The sequence below is a fragment of the Brassica napus genome, chromosome C1 (genome assembly GCF_020379485.1).
Source record: "Brassica napus cultivar Da-Ae chromosome C1, Da-Ae, whole genome shotgun sequence".
NCBI lineage: Eukaryota > Viridiplantae > Streptophyta > Magnoliopsida > Brassicales > Brassicaceae > Brassica > Brassica napus.
The window spans coordinates 14,698,853-14,721,315 of record NC_063444.1 but is presented as its reverse complement, the minus strand read 5'-3'; the positions used below and the strand labels follow the sequence as shown (position 1 = coordinate 14,721,315).

At 35.9% G+C, this 22,463-nt stretch overlaps 3 protein-coding genes across 3 annotated transcripts; 2 read left to right on the top strand and 1 right to left on the bottom strand.

The window, feature by feature from the left end:
* Positions 1–1,955: 1,955 nt before the first annotated feature.
* On the bottom strand, positions 1,956–4,282 carry LOC106428271. Its single transcript, XM_022694250.2, has 2 exons — positions 4,013–4,282; positions 1,956–3,924 (listed from the first exon to the last, which is right to left on the bottom strand). The coding sequence occupies exon 2, from the start codon at positions 3,067–3,069 to the stop codon at positions 2,602–2,604; it is 468 nt and encodes a 155-aa protein (XP_022549971.2). The 5' UTR covers positions 3,070–3,924; positions 4,013–4,282; the 3' UTR covers positions 1,956–2,601.
* Positions 4,283–9,850: 5,568 nt separating this feature from the next.
* Positions 9,851–12,575, top strand: LOC106428321 (calcineurin B-like protein 3). Its single transcript, XM_013869066.3, has 10 exons — positions 9,851–10,011; positions 10,734–10,804; positions 10,888–11,047; positions 11,191–11,273; positions 11,381–11,440; positions 11,535–11,643; positions 11,723–11,775; positions 11,869–11,949; positions 12,080–12,192; positions 12,273–12,575. Exons 3-10 carry the CDS (start codon positions 10,924–10,926, stop codon positions 12,328–12,330), a joined length of 681 nt encoding a protein of 226 aa, XP_013724520.2. The 5' UTR covers positions 9,851–10,011; positions 10,734–10,804; positions 10,888–10,923; the 3' UTR covers positions 12,331–12,575.
* Positions 12,576–20,580: 8,005 nt separating this feature from the next.
* Positions 20,581–22,463, top strand: LOC106428264 (protein transport protein sft2). The gene is made up of 4 exons (XM_013869013.3): positions 20,581–20,868; positions 21,354–21,621; positions 21,724–21,828; positions 22,159–22,463. Exons 1-4 carry the CDS (start codon positions 20,672–20,674, stop codon positions 22,267–22,269), a joined length of 681 nt encoding a protein of 226 aa, XP_013724467.1. The 5' UTR covers positions 20,581–20,671; the 3' UTR covers positions 22,270–22,463.

The following is a 22,463-nucleotide window of genomic DNA, read 5'->3' as shown; positions in this document are numbered from 1 at the left end:
TCCAAGCAACATGTTCTTTTGCGAGACTATCTGAAGAGCATGTAGTCTTCATCAGCAACCTAGATCAAGAGTATGTACCAAAGACTTATGAAGAAGCCATGAAGCATGAAGAGTGGAGAGCGTCAGTTGGGGATGAAGTTGGTGCCATGATCAAGAATGATACTTGGTATGAAACTGAGCTCCCCAAAGGAAAGAAAGCTGTTACAAGCCGTCTACTCTTCACCATCAAGTACCTTGCCAATGGGAAACCAGAAAGAAAGAAAACAAGGCTAGTTGCAAGAGGATACACCCAAGTCTATGGAGAAGACTATCTGGATACATTTGCACCAGTAGCTAAACTCCACACCATAAGAATTCTACTCTCATTGGCAGTGAACTTGGAATGGGATTTATGGCAGATGGATGTCAAAAATGCTTTTCTTCAAGGAGAGCTGGAGGATGAGGTTTACATGAGGCCACCTCCGGGTATGGAAGACATGGTCAAGCCAGGGAATGTCCTAAGGTTGAAGAAAGCAATATATGGGTTAAAACAGTCACCAAGGGCTTGGTACCACAAACTGAGTACAACTCTCAATGGAAGAGGGTTTGTAAAGTCAGAAGCTGATCATACACTCTTCACACTCACAAGCAAGCAAGGAATTGTGGTGATTCTTATTTATGTAGATGATATTATCATCACAGGAAGTGACAAGGAAGGTATTATCTCAACCAAAGTCTTTCTTAAGTCTACTTTTGATATTAAAGATTTGGGTGAGCTAAAGTACTTTCTAGGGATAGAAATATGCCGCTCTAAAGAGGGGCTTTTCTTATCTCAAAGGAAGTACACACTTGATCTTTTGAATGAGGCAGGAAATCTTGGAGCGAAAGTAGCCAAGACTCCACTAGAAGATGGGTATAAGGTGCTGCGTGAGGGGGAGATTGAAGACAAGCCCTATACTGACGTTAAACACTATAGAAGAATTGTAGGAAAGCTGATATACCTCACCATCACCAGGCCTGATGTATGCTTTGCAGTTAACCAAGTAAGCCAGAATATGCAAGCTCCCAAGATACACCATTGGAACATGGTTGAAAGGATCCTAAGATACCTAAGAGAGGCGCCAGGGCAAGGAGTGTGGATGGGATGCAACAAAAATACAGAGATAGTTGGGTATTGTGATGCTGATTGGGCAGGAGACAGAGTGGATAGGAGATCCACTACCGGCTATTGTACATTTATTGGAGGCAATCTTGTCACTTGGAAGAGCAAGAAACAGAAGATAGTGTCATGCTCAAGTGCTGAAGCTGAATATAGGGCAATGAGGAAGCTCACTAGTGAGTTGATTTGGATCAGAAACCTACTTCGAGACTTGGGTATAGAGACATCAACTCCAATCACCATGCATTGTGATAATCAAGCAGCAATACACATAGCTTCCAACAGTGTGTTCCATGAGAGGACTAAACACATTGAGGTGGATTGTCATAAAGTTAGGCAAGCAGTGGAACAAAGGATCATCTTACCCTGCTACACAAGAAGTGAGGATCAACTAGCTGACATCTTTACCAAGGCTGCAAGCACCAAGGTTTGCGAGTTCATACATTCCAAGTTAGGACTCGTAGATTTTTCATCACACTAATCCTCTTAGCCATGAAGTGTTCTACTCTTTTTCCTTGGCTTGGTTTTTATCCCATGAGGTTTTTCCAAGCTAAAGGTTTTAATGAGGGAATGCTTCATGGTTTCCAAGTTTGACCAGTCCCTATGGTCAAGCTTGAGGGGGAGTGTGAAGATGAAGCAATAAGAAACAAGATGGTTGGTTAAGGTCTCAAGACAATGGAGATACCACTACAAGGGACAAGCATGCATGGTTGGTTAAGGTCTCAAGACAATGGAGATGCCACTACAAGGGACAAGCATGCATGGTGGGTTAAGGTCTCAAGACAATGGAGATGTCACTACAAGGGACAAGCATGTATGGTGGATTAAAGTCTCAAGACAATGGATTATTAGTTTATCATATCTCATCTACCATTTGCCATACTTGTAACCCTTATATATATGGGATGTTCCCATAAGCAAATCAATCAAGCAAATAAGATTCTCCTTATTTACTCTATCTCTCTCTACTTTCTAGATTAAACATCTCTCTCTTGTTCTTCACTATGTTCTTCAATTTCTAACAAAAGGAGGTTACAAGAACGGTCCCGAGAGTCCACAGAAAGATCTTGCGGCTAACTAGCATACAACCGAGATCAACGTACTTCTTTTTCTTCGGCTGTGGTGGTTCGAGTAGCCAGCTCCGCCGCGTCACGTCGAGTGGAGGAGGAAGAGTGGCACGGTCCGAGTTCTTGAATGTTTCGGCTGCGATCGTCGTTGGCGATGGAGTCTGCTGCATTGACCTCTAGAGAACCACTCAAGGGTTGTCGTCCGTACATATTGATGATGGGTCCCACTTTGATAAGATCTGAGGAAGTCTCTTTGTCTTTTTGTTTTCAGAGTACAAAAGACGAAGTTGTTTGATTAAATACTCTGCCACGTGTCGGAATGTTTTATAAGATGATGATGTAATAGGAACTAGGAAGATGTAAACAAAACTCATGTAACATGTCAAAGATAATGAATTATTGTCGTAAATAGTTTTCTTGATGGCGGCTAAAACAAGGGAAGAAACAACGAACTACATTTGAGCTTAACTCGATAACACAACCGAATATTCCCACTGATGATCTCTTGGCTGGAGCTGCTTCTACGATAATAGGAACATGACAACTTGGATTCGGGACCATGTACTGCTGATAAGACTGATTGATGCGAAGATCAGACACTTGAGACAAGGGTTTTATCTCGACGATGGTTTCTTCTTGTTTCTGAGGCAACGGAGTGTTCCAAGGAGATGCTAATGATGTCTCTGGCGCATAAAGACGCTGAGTTTCATCGAACCAAAACGAGAGAGGAGGTGCTGTTGGCTCAAGAAGAGGAGCTGACACTGCGGAGGATTGGTGTGGCTGAGAAGATGAGGAAGCTTGCTTGTGTTTCTTCTTCTTTCTTGACCAGAACTTGAGCTTCTTCACTGCTTTCATAACCTTCATTGGATGGATACTCCTTTAGGCTTAAGAAAATGGTACACTGCTGCCTTTTTGTATCAAAAGGTGATTATTTTGTAACCGTTGCAACAAAAAAAAAGTCAAAATGAGCTATAATCAAATCTTCTTTAGCTTTTTGTGATTTTTTTTCAGTTTTTCTGACCGTTTTATTATCACCATCTTGCAGAGGCCCCACACACCACACCAGTACCACTAATGATAACGACATTCTTTATCTAAATGCAAGTTATGTCGATACGTTCATCTTTTGCCCATCACTACCAAACATACCTCTAAATTAAAGTAAAACTATCGGTGAAGCTCTTAAAACACATGATTATATATGGCTTTAACATCAAACGAAATACCAGAAGCAGAAGATTTACGCATCCTATGGACGGATAAAGACATTATGACCAGACTGAAAACATGGTCTTCTTGCAATAACTTCAAACTGTATGTTTAGTCATTGATGATTATCTAATTATCTTCTTAAACACATGAGAGAGTCGCAGATGCGATATTGTCAGTCTACAACATAAGATTGGTTCAGAGAGTGTGTTTAGAAAAGAAGAACAAGAAAGTTGTATCCAGGGGAAGAGAAGAGAAGGGACCAAAGCCCAAAGCCTTACTTTTTAAGGAACATATTCCTGAACTCGTCATTTGATTTTGGCGTCTCATCTGCTGCGATGGGTTTGGGTGTCGTGAAGCCGAGTGCTTTAACAGTTCGTGGGATGGCGAACGTGTTCTTACCCCTCACCTCCACTTCATTTCCTCGCTTTTCACCCTCTGTTTCGCCATCAAGAGGTGCTTTCGCCTTGTCAGAAACCTGGGATGTGTCCTTTGAATTCCCCGAACCTTCTGTGGAAACAAATCATACCAAGGTTAAATATTATTTGCACCACAAGTAACTACGTAATTAATAAACTAGAAAGACAGAGATTCTCACCATTTCCACGCCGAGTGAAATCTTTTTTACCCTTCTTTGGATTTGACCGTGCTATACTGATCTTCTTACCAAGTAACATCTTTCTGTTTTTTGCTATAGCTGCTGCAAGGTGCTCATCATCCACAAAGTCAACGTATGCCAGTCCCTGCGAGATACAAGAGCATCAAGCATATCAATCCACAATATTGGCATGCTTCACTAAAACAAATAGTCGTTGGCAGTATGCATTTAATTGCTATCTATGGTGAACAGTTCCCAGCAACCACCGCGATGGAAAGATCTAGTTGCTTATTATCTATTACAAACAGGATTTCATCTAAAGCATGACCACGCGGAGATTTTCAGATTCATTAACAGTAACAGTAAACAATGACATCACATGTATGAAGGTGTGTTTATCAATCGCAATTGTTATTTATATATATAATAAATAAAATTTTAAATAAATAAAAATCTAAAATTTTTTTTTCGAATTATACTATTTCAAATTCAAACCCTAAACCCTACAACTCAACTCTAAACCCTAGACCATCAATCATAAATTCTATTTTTTTGAAATACTAACCCTAGACCCTAAACCATCAATCCTAAACCCTATTTTTTTTAACTACGAACCCTAAACCTTGAAACATAAACTTTAAACCCTAAACCCTAAAACATCAACTCTAAACCCTAAACTTCAGCTCTAAACCCTAAACCATCAACACTCTAAACTATCAACACTAAACCCTAAACCTTCGAAACTAAACTCTAAACCCTAAACTCTAAAAAAATAACCCTATACCCCGAAAGATCAACTCTAAACCCTAAACCCTAAAATGTAAACTCTAAACCCTAAACCATTAAAAATTAACCCTAAACCCCGAAACATCAACTCTAAACCCTAAACCTTCAACTCTAGACTCTAAAACATCAACTATAAATCCTAAACCCTAAACTCAACTCTAAACCCTAAACCATCAACACTAACCCTAAACTATCAACTCTAAACCCTAAACCCTAAAAAGTAAACTTTAAACCCTAAAAATTTAACTCTAAACCCTGAAACATCAACTCTAAACCCTAAACCTTCAACTCTTAACCCTAAACCCGAAACCCTAAATCCTAAACCCTAAAACCCTAGAGTTGTTGTTTTAGGGTTTAAAGTTGAAGGTTTAGGGTTTCAGGGTTTAGGATTTACATTTAGGGATTAGAGGTGATGTTTTAGGGTTTAGATTTGAAGGTTTATGGTTTTAGGGTTTAGGGTTCGAATTTCAGAAAATATAAGGCTTAGGGTTTACGTTTAGGGTTTAGAGTTGATGTTTTAGGGTTTAGATTTGAAGGTTTAGAGTTTAGGGTTTAGAGTTGATGTTTTGGGGTTTAGGGTTTAGAGTTGATGTTTCATGGTTTAGGGTGTAGAGTTGATGATTTAGGTTTTAGGAGTCACAACATTGATTCATGTGTGATTTTTTAAAAAATGCTCCTAATGGATCTATTCCTAGAAAGTCATGTTACATTTAATCTTTAATCTTATCATTTAAATTTTGGGTCAACCAGAAATTTTTATTGGGCTATCAATAATTAGATTTAAACAATAAATGATCCATTGGATTTATAGATAGTATAAATTAAATAGATATAATTTAATTTTGTAATACTATACCTCCATATGTTAATTATTTAAATATTTATCGATGTTAACTTTTAAAATTATAAAGAATTTTTTTAAATAACAAAAATCATATTATCTAACAATGATTAATCTTTACTACCTTAAACCAATGAATTTTTTTTTTTAAACTATATAGTTTATTTTAAAAATTAAATAAAAACTAAATGTTTAATTATTTACTCGATAATATAAATCTATGAAGCAAAAAATTTAATTTTTTAAAAACTTTCTAAATTTGTGAAATGTTACAATATTTTGAATATGGCAATAATACAATATTTTACTAATTTTATATATATAGTTACGATGTTAATAATGAAATAATAATCCAAAAATATATATATAGAAGAAAATACAAATTCATGTGAAAGTTTGAAACATGTATTCAATGGAACAAATATACCGTCAACTTATTATGTTTTAGAAATTGATAGCCACATATATATTTTAATATATATTAATTTAGAATTGAAAACAAAATATTTATATAAAAATAAATGCAAACAAAAATCTGAAAGGAACTTATTATGTTTTAAAAATTGATAGCCACATCGTATAGGAACTTATTATGTTTTAAAGATTATTATACTATATAATACATATATATTAAAACAGAAATCACAAACTTGAATCATGTGTGATTTTTTAAAAAATTGACATAATGGACCTATTCATAGAAATTCATACTATATTTTAATTCACATTTCACACAAATAATAAATAGAATTTTTAAAATACTTTAATCATAACATCTTTTGATTTCTTTTCATTTTAAATGTAAATATATTTATTTTAAAATTCTAACAAATCTGTTTAAAAAGATTTTTACAAGATCTTCATTTTCGAAATTATATTTAAATATTTTCACTAATTTCGAAATTAGTTTAAAATATTATTATACATTAATACATTCAGTTATATAAAATGAAAAATAAAAAAATCTATAATATATTATTTATTATATAATCATAATCAATCATATTAAAATAAAATTATTATATTGAGCTAAATATAATAAAATTGTATTAAATTTATATATTTATATATTTTATTTGCGTAATTATAAAATATTTATATTCAAAAATAAAATCTAATATGTTGGTAAGATGGGTTAACATTATCAAACTATATAATACATGTATAAAAATTAACATGTATTTCTTTAAAGTTAATAATATAAAATCTTTGTAACTACTTTAATCATAATATATTTTCATTTTAAATATAATATATATTTATTTATTATATTTTAAAAATTCTAATAAATCTGTGTAATATTTAAACAATAACTTAATGTATTTTAAGTTATCGTTTAGAAATGAAAATAAATAAATTATATCCTATTTTATCTACTTTTATAGCCATGATCATGTTAAAATATAATTATTATACTAAAATAAATATGATACAATTATATTTAATTGATAAATTTATAAATTTTATTTTCATAAATATAAACTATTTATTTAAAATATAATAGGATGATGGAACGACTTAAAATTAACAAACTATATAATACATGTCTAAAAAGTAACATATCTTACACTTTTATATATACAATAATAAATTATCTAAAATGAATAAGCATAAAAATATTGGTAAAAAGAAATCCAGTTTTGAAATACGGGTCAGAATTTAGGATAAATTAAATATAAAATATTTTTTAAATATATTTTCTCATGAATCTATTAATTTGCTTAATAACTAAATGCAAATATAATAAGATAAATATATAATAAGAAGTGGCAAATCCATAAGGTTTAAACAATTAATTAATTATAGCATGTAAATTATAAAATTGTTGTATTTGAAATAGTTATATAAATATTTAAGTATATGATTAACATTAAAAATATATACCACTTATGTTCTAAAACAATAATTTATGTATAGAAAAGTAAAAATAAACATCCGTGCGGTTGCACGGATCAAAATCTAAAACAAATAAACCTTTTTTTTTTGAAATATGAACCCTAAACCCTCAACCATCAATCCTAAACACTATTTTTTTAAAATACGAACCCTAAACCTAGAAATATCAACTCTAAACCCTAAACCCGGAAACATCAACTCTAAACCCTAAACCTTAAACCTTCAACTTTAAACCCTAAAACATCAACTCTAAACTCTAAACCCTAAACTTCAACTCTAAACCCTAAACCATCAACACTAAGCCTAAACCCTAAATCCTAAACCATCAACCCTAAACTCTAAATCCTAAACCATCAACTCTAAACCCTAAACCTTAAATCTTCAACTCTAAACCCTAAAACCCTAGAGTTGATGTTTTAGGATTTAAATTTGAAGGTTTAGGGTTTTAGGGTTTACGTTTAGGGTTTAGAGTTGATGTTTTAGGGTTGATATTTGAAGGTTTGGGGTTTAGGGTTCGAATTTCAAAAAAAATTAGGGTTTAGGGTTTAGAGTTGATGTTTTAGGGTTTAGATTTGAAGGTTTAGGGTTTAGAGTTGATATTTCGGGGTTTAGTGTTTAGAATTGATGTTTCATAGTTTAGGGTTTAGAGTTGATGATTTAGGGTTTAAAGTTGATGTTTTAAGTTTAGATTTAGTGTTTAGAGTTTACGTTTAGGGTTATAAATTTAATGTTTTAGGGTTTAGATTTGAAGGTTTAGGTTTAGGGTTTAGAATTGATGTTTCATGGTTTAGGGTTTAGAGATGATCTTTTAAATTTAGATTAGTTAACCATATATTTTTTTTTGTCACAGTTAATTAAAAAGTTATAAATATCTTTTACCTTTCATTAAAGATGATGGTAAAAGTGGTTAGTGTAAACATAAAAAGTGGTACTTTGAAAATGGTATTTTTGGCAATTTCCCAATATATTTTCTCATAAATATATTAATTTGCTTAATAACTAAATGCAAATACAATAAGATAAATATATAATAAGAAGTGGTAAATACTTAAGGTTTAAAAAATTAATTAATTATAACATGTAAATTATAAAATTGTTGTATTTGAAATAGTTATATAAATATTTAAGTATATGATTAACATTAAAAATATATACCATTTATGTTCTAAAACAATAATTTATGTATAGAAAAGTGAAAACAAACATACGTGCGGTTGCACGAGTCAAAATCTAGTATATAGTTAAAATGAAAAGATATCATAATTAAAATAAATACAACATTTTTTTATATTATTAGCTTTAATAATATACATGTTAATTTTTATACATGTATTATATAGTTTGCTAATGTTAACCCATATTACCAACATATTATATTCTGATCATAAATACTTCTAAAAATAAAATATATAAATCTAATAATTTAATATAGTTTATCATGTTTAGTTCAATATAATAATTTCCTCTTAATATGATTGATTATAATTATATAATAGGTAAAATAAGATAAAACTTTTATTCTTCATTTTATAAAATATATTAATGTATAATAATATTTTAAAACTAATTACGAATTATAAAAATATTTACATAGAATTTTTGAAAATTAAGATCTTGTTAAAATCTTTAAAACAGATTTGTTTGATTTAAAAAATAATAATTATATTTAAAATTAAAAGATATCAAAAGATATTATGACTAAAGTAGTTCAAAGATTATATATATTATTAATATTAATAAAATACATTTAATATATTTTTTAAATGGTTCAAATTAAAAAATCTCACATGAAAGAAGTCATAATTTCTATTTTAATACAACTCATTATATATATATATATATATATATATTGGTTAAATTATTTAAATCGGTTTAGTATTTTGAACTATACAATGGTTTATATTACTACTATGTATAATTTATTAAGGAATCAAATATGTGTTTGTTAATCAATCCGGTTTTATAAGAGTGGATTGTTATATTAGGAAAGATATATTATTAAGTCATATTAGTAGGAACAAATGAATCATAACTGATTTCTAGTGAAAGTCTATTTTTTAAAATATCACACATGAATCAAGGTGGTGACTTCTGTTTTAATTAGTATATATAATAAGCTGTTTTTCATCAACATCCGGTAAATTTATTTTAATTATTAAAACATGCCAATAATATTTCTTTTTTTGCTTTTGCCAGAATATTTTGATTTTGTATTTTTTTTCTGCAAACAGAAAAATCGTGTTTGTATGTATTTTTAATTATTAAAAATATGCCAATAAAATATTATTATTTTTGCTTTTGTCGGAATATTTTGATTTTGTATATTTAAAACTTTTTTTTGCTGCAAACAGAAAAATCGTGTCTACCTTTCTCTCACTTTGTTTGTTTGTTTTTTTGGGGCGTAACCATCCATCCATCTTCAGCTTCAACCGCCAGAGCCGCCGTAAAGAAGGCTCCTCATCGACCGTGACGTGACGTAAGTAACGGTTTTTTTTTTCTCTTCTCCCTTGTCTACGATTTTGCTTTCGGTCAGATCGATTGCTCGTAAATCTCATCTGTTTCCCGGGAAAAATCGCCATGGGAAAAAAAAAATTGAGATTGAGAATCCGTATTCGCTAGATTTTCAGATTAGATCCTTATGCTGAATCCGAGTTATATAACGAGAGAGATTCATCCCGTCTCTCTGAAATTGTATCTGAATCCGAGAACTTTGAATCTAACTAGAACTTGATCTCATTTGCGTCCTAGTTTGATCAATTTCTATGTTTCATTTCACCACCAGATTCAGGGTTCGAACACCCAGGGATTTGTTTTTTTTTTACAGTTTTAATTCCGCAGCTTTATCATTCTTTTTGAGCTCTTGTTTCTTAGATTTGGGTTTGGATTCTTGCCCGAATCATGCTTGTTCCAACCACTAGGATGCTTTTAACAAGACAACAGTACATTGGTTAATCTGGCAAAAAGTTTAGATCTCTTTAGGACATGCGTCTTTTCCAGTTTGTATTTTAACATATGAAAGTATCTGTTAGCCTTTGTTTTTTTACTCCAGATCTGAAACAATGAATCTTGTTTGCTCTTGTGATATTTTTTTTTTTCTGATTAGCTAAAAGTTAAAATGACTACATTCCATTTCATATTAATGACTAAACTCCATTTCTTAATAATGACTACATTCCACTTTTCCCTTTTCCATGGCAGATATTTTTGTGGTGGTCTATAAAAGCGTTTCCTTTCTTACCTTTTCATACGGACTAGGAAATGGTTAAAAGGTAAAGTGTCTCTTGTTCATATATGTATTTAGTTTTTTTTTTTTTTTGAAAGTTCTTATGTTTTTGGTTGTTTATTTAAACAGGCATGGAGAGTTTTGATTTACTAGAGAGATATCATCATGTCGCAGTGCGTAGACGGTTTTAAGCATGTATGCAACTCTTTGTTGCGCTGTTTTGATATTGATATAGGCAAATCTTCTGGAGGCCCTGGAGACCCTGAACTACTTGCCAGAGACACTGTTTGTAATGCTCTCTCATCTCTTCTTCCATATGCACTCCCCTTTTTTTTTTGTTTCAGTTATAATGATTAAAAGACACGCTATTCCTCTAGTTGGTGTGGAACTTTCTTCCGTGTTTTGATAATGGATCGTTTCTTTTGGGTGCAGTTAGTGTGAGTGAAATAGAGGCTCTCTATGAACTGTTTAAAAAAATCAGCAGTGCTGTGATTGATGATGGGCTAATAAACAAGGTATGTAGCTGTCTTTCTTTACCCTACACCGCTTGTACTCCTCACGAATGTTACTACTTTTGGACACTCTTTCTGAGTTTCCCTCTTGTGTCTTTGTTATGCAACAGGAAGAGTTTCAACTGGCCTTATTTAAGACAAATAAAAAAGAGAGCTTGTTTGCAGACCGGGTATGTTTTTTTTTTTCTTTCACCAACAAGTGTGTGTTTCTAATCCATTTGCTTAGATTCTATTCAAAGAATATGCTGACATGGCCAATCACAGGTGTTTGATTTGTTCGACACAAAGCATAATGGAATACTGGGGTTTGAGGAGTTTGCTCGTGCTCTCTCCGTTTTTCATCCAAATGCTCCTATAGATGACAAGATTGACTGTACCTCTCTACCCTCTAAAATTTGAAATGGGAAACCATTCACATATGCTCTGCCGTTACCTGAAATATTATTTTGCAGTTTCGTTTCAGCTGTATGATCTTAAGCAGCAAGGTTTTATTGAGAGGCAGGAGGTAAAGCTCTATATATATGCTCAATAGCCTCTCACCAAAAATCCTGAAGATCTAGTGTGCCCTTAACATACCAACTTTCTTATCATTGTTCAGGTGAAGCAAATGGTGGTGGCTACTCTTGCTGAGTCAGGCATGAACCTGTCAGACGAAGTCATCGAGAGTATAATCGACAAGGTGAGCTTTCCTTCCTTTATACTATGTGCTGAGGTTTACTTTTTCCTTCCTTTATACTATGTGCTGAGGTTTACTTTAGCATAGCCAACCTCTGAGGAAGTAAAGAGTGATCTTTGAGTTTCCGTGGCAGACATTCGAGGAAGCTGATACCAAACATGACGGGAGGATCGATAAGGAAGAATGGAGGATCCTTGTACTTAGGCATCCTTCGCTTCTGAAGAACATGACTCTTCAGTATCTCAAGTGAGTTCCTAAAAACACTAACCCGAGGGGGTTTAAGCCAATTCGTTCTTATTAAAACCCATCTCTTATGATGCCTGCAGGGATATCACAACTACGTTTCCGAGCTTTGTGTTTCATTCGCAAGTGGAAGATACCTGAGAAAAACATTATTAGAGCAGGCAATTTGGCAAGTGTGTTTGTGTTTCTGAGTGCATCATGTTTATTTGTTTCAGTCTGAAACTCCAGTTTCCATGAGTTTGTTGTTTCTTCTCTGAAAAAAACAAAAAGAGAACTAAGTTGTTATCTTTTTCTCTATCTTGGTTTTGTTTATATTTATTTTCTCATGCGCAACTGTAGATATACATTACTACAAATTTATTGCCCCCATGGCAAGGGTTATATGATTGACTGGTAGCACTTTTGGAGTTGATAAATGAAAGATGATTTCAAAGCTTCCTCTGGGAAAATATCATATAATAGATGTTTCTTATCATAACCTTTTTTGCTTCCGTTTTTAATTGCCGTTCACCGGTCACACACTCACACTCAAGCTTGCTGTCAGGCATGATCGACAGGTTCCTCTCCGATGAAGTCTCCTGATAAGCATATCTATTGGGCCTTGATATTTCTTAGTGTGCTGGAATTATTAGTAGCCTGTTATAGCTTTCCTTTGTTTAGTAACGCTTATGATCTGTATGTAACAAAGACTTGTTCGAAATATAACGATCATTCATCCCTTCTGTAACAAGACTTGTTCTTTTATTTATATTTAAGTCCCTCGCTTACGATCTTTAACAAAGGACTTGTTCGAAATATCACGATCAACCTTTTTTCTCCTTATCATTCTTCAATCTTCCTCCTCTTTCTGTCACAAATCAGATGAGCTCTTTACCGATCTTATCATCTCCCTCTGCAACAAACCAACCTGAAACCAAGTCATCCGCAGTAAACAGGTGCAATTCCGAGTCAACAGTACCTGGAAGTTCCATGGAAGCGAAAGAAGCACCACCACCTACCACTGTTGTCTCGACTCAAACTCAGCCCATTACTGAGCCTGAAACAATTATACGACCTGAAGAACAATCAGGAACAGTGGAACACAATCTCTCAGAGATACTTGCTAGAGAGACAGTTTGTAATGCTCTCATCTTCCTTCCATATGCACTCTCTTTTTCTTTTCTTTTTTTTTACTTTTCAGTTATAAATTATAATGATTCAAAGGCACGCTGTTCCTCCAAGTTGGTGCGAATCTTTCTTCCGTATTTTTTTTTTTTGATAACGAGTTGTTCTGAGTGCAGTTAGCTTGAGTGAAATAGAGGCTCTCTATGATCTGTATAGAAAAATCAGCAGTGCTGTGACTGATGATGGGCTAATAAACAAGGTATGTAGGATTTTATATGTCTTTCTTGGCCCCCACGCTGCTTGTAAGATTGCTACTTTCATTTGGACAGTCTTTCTGAGTTTCCTTCTTGTTGTGCATCAGGAAGGGTTTCAACTGGCCTTATTCATGAAAAATAAAAAAGAGAGCTTATTTGCAGACGGTGTATGCTTTTGTCTTTACCAACAAGTGTGTGTTTCTAATCCATTTGCTTAGATTCTATTCAAAGCTGACATGGCCAATCACAGGTGTTTGATTTGTTCGACACAAAGCATAATGGAATACTGGGGTTTGAGGAGTTTGCTCGTGCTCTCTCCGTCTTTCATCCAAATGCTCCTATTGATGACAAGATTGACTGTTACGTCTCTAAAACTTGATCTGGAAAACCATTCACATATGCTATATATAATCTATTTACCGTTACCTTTGAATGTTATTATGCAGTTTCGTTTCAGCTGTATGATCTTAAGCAGCAAGGTCATCGAAAGTCAGGAGGTAAAAGCTCCATACATCTGCTCAAGCTCAATAGGCTCTTGTTAATCTTTTACCAACCACTTGTGTTACACAATGATCACAGTGTGTTACACGTACGAGTTCGAGAGAAAGAATAAGATAGACGTTTCAGGCTTATAAAATTTTCTGAAAATACTTTTGTATTATTGAGATTCGGTGATGTGTTTACAACAGATGATTGATCTTTATATAGAGATCGAATCAGTACAAGTATAAGAGACACAACTCTTTATACTAAAGGACACAACATGAAGAGTTACAACTCTTTGTGTAATAACATAAATAACTAATTTATGTAAATGTATTAAGGAGAGATTAGATTATATAGTTTAACACTCCTCCTTAATCATATCTCGACTTGACTCCAAGCTGCTTCCTTAGATCTTCAAATCTTGAACCGCCCAATGCCTTTGTGAGAATGTCTGCGAGTTGATCATCCCCTTTGCAATACTTCAGTTCAATGATTCCTTTCTGCTCAGCTTCCCTCACGAAATGGTATTTGATCTCTATGTGCTTCGTCCTTCTTTGTTGCACTGGATTCTTCCCAATTGCTATTGCTGATTTGTTGTCACATAAGATCGGAATGCCTCCTTCAAACTTCTGACCAAAGTCTTCAAATAGTCTTTGTAACCACACTGCTTGATTTTCTGCTGCACACACGGCTATGTACTCCGCTTCAGCTGTTGATTGCGCCACTGTTTGTTACTTGCTTGACTGCCAACAAAACATGGCTGATCCAAGAGTAAACACATAACCTGAAGTGCTTTTCTTGTCTTCTTTAGAACCACCCCAATCTCTGTCTGTGTAGCCTAGAAGTCTTGGTTCTTTCACGCTTGTGAAGTACACTCCAAAGTTTGATGTTCCTTTGACATATCTTAACACCCTCTTGGCTTCTTGGTAGTGCTTCATGCGGGGTGATGACATGTATCTTGAGAGATAGGCGCTTGCATACATCACATCAGGTCTTGATGCACACAAGTACAAAAGCCCTCCAACGATGCTTATATACTTAGTCGGATCTCCATACTCCTTGTCATCCTCAACTCCTTTTCCTTGTGGTGTAAGTGGGTTGCTTACACTCTTGCTGTCTCGCATCCCAAACTTGTCTACAAGTTTGTTTGCATACTTTTCTTGTAAAAGAAATATGCCTCCATTGTCTTGAATTACTTCCATTCCAAGAAAGTAGTTCAATAATCCAAGATCCACCATCTCGAATTTTTTCTTCATGTTCTCCTTGAATGTGTTGATGCTCTGGATGTTGCTTCCTGTGATGATTATATCATCCACATATAGACTCACGATCAACACATCTTCTCCTTGCTTCATGATGTATAAAGCCGCATCATTCATACTCCTCTCAAAACCGTTTTGAAGAAAGTTTGAATCTATTCTTCCATACCGTGCCCTTGGGGCTTGCTTTAAACCATATAAAGCTTTGTGTAGCCTTAACACCTTGTGTTCTTTCCCGTGTGTCACATACCCAGGCGGTTGTGTGACATACACTTCTTCCTTGAGGTCGCCATTGAGAAAGGCTGAATTCACATCCATCTGATACAATCGCCACTTCATCTGAGCCGCATATGCAAGTATGGCTCGTATTGTATCATGTCTTGAGACATGAGCAAACGTCTCAAGGTAGTCAACACCATACTCTTGAGAGAACCCTCTTGCAACTAGCCGCGCCTTGTGCTTGATGTGATTGCCGTTTGCATCGGTCTTGATCTTGTAGATCCACTTCACACTTATCACATTCTTCTTCTTTGGCTTGTCCACTAGTTCCCACGTCTTGTTCTTCTCAATCATGGCTATCTCCTCATTCATCGCTTCTCTCCATTCCTTGGTACCACACGCTTCATCATAAGTGTATGGTTCTTCATTTGCACGAAGACAAGCTTCTATCGCTTGAGCCGCTTCATCAAGCTCTACTCTCGGTGCCCTTTCCATGATATCAACCATGGACTTGAACTTCTTTGGTGCCTCAGAAGTTTCTTCATCTCCACTACTAGTATCATGATTATCATTTTGAAAGAGAATAGGACTGAAAGTACCTCCAAATTGTTCCTCGGGACTAGATGCACCTTCGGTTTGTTCCTCAGGGCTGAATGCACCTTCGGTTTGTCCTTCAGACGAGTGAGAGTCTTCCATAGACAACTCCAATGTCTTCCTCACCTCTTGTTGCCTTTTCCAATCCCACTTCTTGCTTTCTTCAAACTCGACATCTCTTGATACTTCAATCTTCTCATTCTCCAGGATGAGAACTCTATAGCCTTTGGATTGGTTGCTATATCCAACAAAGACTCCACGCTTTGCCTTGACGTCTAGCTTCCTCCTCTTTTGATCCGGGACATGTATGTAGCATATGCTACCAAACATTCTCATGTGTGACACATCTGGCTTGTGTCCACACCACTTCTCTATAGGAGTGACATCTTCTTCTATTGCCTTTGATGGCAGACGGTTTTGAAGATATGAGGCAGTGTATACCGCTTCTGCCCATAACTTGAGCGGTAAGTCTTGCTCTGCCAACATCGATCTAGCCATTCCACCAAAGTCCTATTCATGCGCTCTGCTGCACCATTTTGTTGTGGTGAATAAGGCAAGGTGACTTGCCTATTGATTCCTTCTTCTTCACAGAACCGGTTGAATTCTCGTGAAGTGAACTCACCACCTCCATCTGATCTCAGCGTCTTGATGGTACAATCCGATTGCTTCTCCACCATTGCTTTGAACTTCTTGAACAGTGAGAAAGTCTCTGACTTTTGCTTCATGAAGTATACCCAACACATGTGAGTATGATCATCCAAGAATAGCAAAAAGTATCGGCTTCCATCAACAGACTGATGCTGCATCGGCCCACATACATCCGTATGTACAATCTCAAGCTTCTCTCTTGTCTTAGTTTGAGATTCCTTTGGGAAGCTTTTGCGTGATTGCTTTCCAAGTCTACACGCCTCACATGCTTCCTTCTTGACTTTAAACTTTGGTAACCCCTTTACCAAGTCTTTGTCTTGCATTTGTTGCAACCTTTTGTCGCCTACATGACCAAGTCTCTTGTGCCATGTCTCCATTTTTCCTTGCTCACTAGCGCTCATGGCTTCTTCTACCTGAGCCGAACTCATCCTGATTCGATAGCTTTTGTGAGTCATTGGGATATCCATTATCCTCCTTCCTTTTGCATCATCTATGATGCATCTCTTCTCTTGGAATCTCACCCGGTATCCGCTTGAAACAATTTGTGGAACACTCAACAAATTTTTCGCCAAAACCGGAACCAAGAATACATTTCTGATGGTCTTCTTGCCACCTTTAGTCATGACGGTAATGTCTCCTTTACCGGCTGTCATGACTGTGCTTCCATTTCTAATCTTTATTGGAACCTTGATACTCCTATCAAGTGTTGAGAAGTAACTCTCCTCCTTTGTCATATGATTAGTTGCTCCACTGTCTACTAACCAGACATCTTCCATCACTGTTGTTGCTGCTTCGCTCGCACTGAACAACATGTGATCTTCATTTGAGTCTTCTTCGAGACTCACATGTGCCTTCTCTTTCTTCTTTGAGTAGCACTGTTTTGCAAAGTGGCCTAACTTGCCACAATTGTAACACTCCTTGTTACTTCTGTGATCCTTCTTTGAATCATCCTTCTTCTGTTTCCTCAGACACTCGCTCTCATTGTGGTTGTTCCTCTTGCAGAAACCGCACCACTTCTTGCCTCCCTGGCGCTTTGAGTTGTCTTGTGTAACACCAGAATTTTTGTGTTTAACACGAGCATCGAATGCTCCTTCACTGGTGCTTTCTTCTCTTGCAGCCAGCCTTGCTTCATGAGCCTTCAAGATCCCGATCAATTCTGTCATCTTTGTTGAAGTCAAATCGCTTGTTTGCTCCAACACACTGACTATGCTATCGAACTTGGCTGGGAGAGAGATGAGTATCTTCTGTATAAGTTGAACATCCGACTTCTGTTCACCATGATAAGTTAGTTGATTTGCCAATTCAACTATCTTATCTGTGAAGACCTTAATGTCTTCATTCTCATACATCTTCAGATTCTCATACTCCCTTCGCAATGTTTGAAGTTTAATCAAACGAACTTGAGGAGAGCCTTCATACTCTTCCTTCAATGCATCCCACGCCTCTTTGGATATTGATGCTGCTGCAATCCGTGAGAAGATATGATCCGATACAGCAGTTTGCAAGATTTGCAAAGCCAATGTATCGTTCATCATCGCTTCTTCTCTAAGCGATCTTGCCCTTGCTGTTTCAGGGGTTTCATCCACTTGTGCTGGTGGGGCTGCTACGCCTTCTTAAACCACAGACCATAACTTCCTGGTCTTGAGAATGGTTACCATCTTAATGCTCCAGAAGTCGTACTTCTCTCCATCAAATATGGGGATTACTTGATTCTTCATCGTTTCGAGTGATTCTGAAATCGTATGACAAAATCCTCTAGCCTCCTTTTCTCCACGCCAAGTGTTTCTCTTACTAGTGCTTTGTTCTTTGTCCTCTCAAACGTAAAGATCTGATACCATGTTAATCTTTTACCAACCGCTTGTGTTACACAATGATCACAGTGTGTTACACACGAGTTCAAGAGAAAGAATAAGATAGACGTTTCAGGCTTATAAAATTTTCTGAAAATACTTTTGTATTATTGAGATTCGGTGATGTGTTTACAACAGATGATTGATCTTTATATAGAGATCGAATAAGTACAAGTATAAGAGACACAACTCTTTATACTAAAGGACACAACATGAAGAGTTACAACTCTTTGTGTAATAACATAAATAACTAACTTTAAATGTATTAAGGAGAGATTAGATTATATAGTTTAACACCTCTCACCCTAAACTCTAAAAGATCTTGTGTGCCCTTAACAATATTCCTACCAACTTTTTTGGTTTGAATCATTGTTCAGGTGAAGCAAATGGTGGTTTCTACTCTTGCGCAGGCAGGCATGAAACTGCCAAACGATGTCACAGAGAGTATAATCGACAAGGTGTGCTTTCCTCCCTCCGTTAATTTTATACGACCAACTGTTGTAAGAAGTTGAGAGTGTAGTAAAGAGTGATGATCTCTGAGTTTCTGTGGTAGACATTTGAGGAAGTTGATGCGAACCATGACGGGAGGATCGATAAGGAAGAGTGGAGGATCCTTGTTCTTAAGCATCCTTCGCTTCTGAAGAAGATAACTCTGGAGTATCTCAAGTGAGTTACTAAAATGACTAACCGGGGGGAGGTCTAGCCAATTCTTTCTTAAGGCACATATTATTAAAAACCAATCTCTCTCAAATTGTGTGCAGGGATATCACGACTACGTTTCCGAGCTTTGTGTTTGATGATGACTATTGCGTTAGTGGTCTCTGGTTCGAGTGACTGCTGAAACAAAACTAATATTACAAGATGACGTGGTTCCTGGTTTTACGGGCTTTGTCCCTGAACCTCCTGATATTCAGAAAAAAAAAAAGATACATGAAAAAGCATTACTAGAGCCAGACAACTTGGCAGTTGTGTTTGTGTGTTTCTGAGTGTATCATGTTTATTTGTTTCCAAAAGTTAGTTGAAAGAACTAAGTTTGTATTTTTCTGTTCCTGGTTTGGTTTTACTACAAATTTATTGACCACGTCAAGGGTTATATGACAAGACTGGTAGCATTTCTATAGAGTTAATAAATGAAGATGATTTCAAAGTTTCCTCTGCTAACACTTAGTATATCATATAGAATTTTTTTCTCATCATAACTTTGTTTTTTTCACTGACGTTTAAGTACTGTTGTTCATGACTACTCTCATCTTGGGTCTTGATCAAGTTTTAAAACTTCCTTGGTGGTAGAGACTAGCTTCTTACCCTCGTACTCATCAATAGCGTCAACCATGTACATGAATTCATAGCCCTTCTTCTTGAGCTTTTCAAGGAAGGTAGAGTTCTCCACAGCCTTTTTGTTCTCATGGATGATCTCTTTGCAATTTGTCTATGATGAACACCTCTGCGAACGGAAAGCTGGATGTTGTTTGGCTTCTTTTCTGCGTCAAAGAGGCGAATCTGAGCTATCTTAGGAACAAACAAAACAGCCTTGAATTCAAGTTGTCCCCTCAACAGAGAAGTGCTTGACAACAAACAAACAAAAAGCATCCAATTCTTATCGGAAGCATAGTCCTCTTAACCACAAAGTAGTGGTTTAGCGGTAGGCAGACTTTAGATTGTTAAGCTATCTGAATGCATACCACTACACTTCACTTTATAGTCACGCAAATATGAACTTTATCCCACAACACTTTTGAATGCTTGGAACGAGAGTCCATCCGTGGATTGCACCATTCTTTGATAAATAGTCTGGGCTTTTTCATGAATTTGGTATACCTGGGAATTTAAAAAAAAAAAAAAAAAACTCTCATTGAAGCTGGATACCAAACGACGCCATTTTAGCCAAACGACTCACACCGGTTTGACGTTACTACAAGACCCGGTTCAATTATTCATCGTCGACTCGTCAGTGTCTACCAAACCTTAAAAACGCTCACGCTCACGCTCATCTCCGATCGGCTACGTTCTGGTGATCCTCTCAACTCTTCGATTTCGAAAGCAAAGTTAAGCTGAGGATTGGAGGAAGATGTCACAAGGATGGTTCTCGATGAGCAGCGGAGATCAGCAGAAGGAGCAGCAGAATCAATCGGGATCATCTCTGCTCGCGGACTGGAATTCATACGCAGCCTCTAGAGATGTCGAAGAAGGTGGCGGAAGCTTCGGTTTCGATATCGAATCCGCCGTTAGATCTGCCAACGACACCGTTTCGGGCACCTTCAGCGTGTAAGTTCATCGATCCCAGATTTTTGGTGGTAGTTAGAAGCGTGTCTGTTAGCGAATCTGAGCAATTGAGATTTAACTATGCGTTTATGCACATTGCGTACCAATGGATCTTATAGTTAGTGAATAGGTCTGATGCTGATGAGTTGTGTAGTTTGTGTTTATCATCACTCTCTGGCATCAAAGCAATTTGGTTGTACTTGTGAGATCTCAACGTGAAGAGCTCTCTTATGGAGGATTTTTCATACAGATTTGCTGAAAAAATGTTCTTGCTCAGTGGATGTTCAAGCTAGATGTATTTGTTTGATGAAGGATTGTGTTTAGCTTTGGATAAGCAGTTTTAGGAACTGTGTCTTCATTATCACATAAAGTCTTATGTAGTGAAGGTTTTGCATAGAACATATTCATCCCTCCAGCGAGTGAAGGTTCATAAAGTTTTGTTCTTTTGTTTGATTTTTGCGAATTGTAATTGTAATCCATGACTACAGTGTTTCAAAGGGAGTGAGAGATATTCCTGGGAGCCTGTCGTCAGCAACCAGCAGCATGCCTTCAGGGAAAGCCCTCATGTATTTCGGTTTACTTCTCGCGAGCGGTGTATTCTTCATCTTCATTGCCTTCACTATGTTCCTTCCAGTCATGGTGCTTATGCCTCAGAAATTTGCTATTTGTTTCACCCTTGGATGTGGATTTATCATCGGATCTTTCTTCGCACTTCGTGGCCCACAGAATCAGCTCGCACACATGACATCCATGGAGGTATACTCTACATTATTTTATATAGTGTCTCTCAAGCCTTAAATCCAAAAAGAAGTGATTTCTTTCCACTCTTTCTAATTCTTGTTTGTTTTACTTCTCCAGAGGCTTCCGTTAACCATAGGTTTCATTGCCACCATGGTTGGTACCATTTACGTATCCATGGTTCTCCACAGCTACATTCTCTCGGTGCTTTTCTCTGTCTTACAGGTACTACTTTTTCTTCTTTCAACCCTTAACGCTATTCCCTTTTAGTCTGTGTTTGAAGTATTTAAGATCACATAGCAACTCCCCCCGTTGCCAGAATGGTGTTTAGATGAGAACCCCATTGGGGTTCATTTTCTGAGAAAACAAAAGGTTAACACTCCTTACACTTAATTATCATTTTAGGTTTAATAACAAACAAACATTAGACTCTCGATCAAGTGGCGTCTGCTTACCTGGTTCTTCACATGTTATATGCGATTTAGGAACTTGTATCCTCGTGTTCTGCTGAAACTCATGATTTCGGGTATTTGTTTCTTTGTGCTAATGGGACAGGTGCTTGCGTTGGTTTACTACTGTATATCATACTTCCCTGGTGGATCATCGGGCATGAAGTTCCTCGGTTCGGCTCTTACCTCATCTGTTCTAAGAGTTTTTGGGAGATGAGCTTTTCGCAGCCAATCTCGGAAAAAGGACAGAACTTTACTTCTCTGGTGTATAAAGAAAAGATGTCAGAGCTTTTTTCGTGTTCTAATTAACATAGATTTGATGAAAAATGTTTTGTTTGAAAAGACAAATTGTAATGGAAAAATATGTTGAAGGAAGAACTCAAGTAGCAAATATATCATATGTTTATTAAA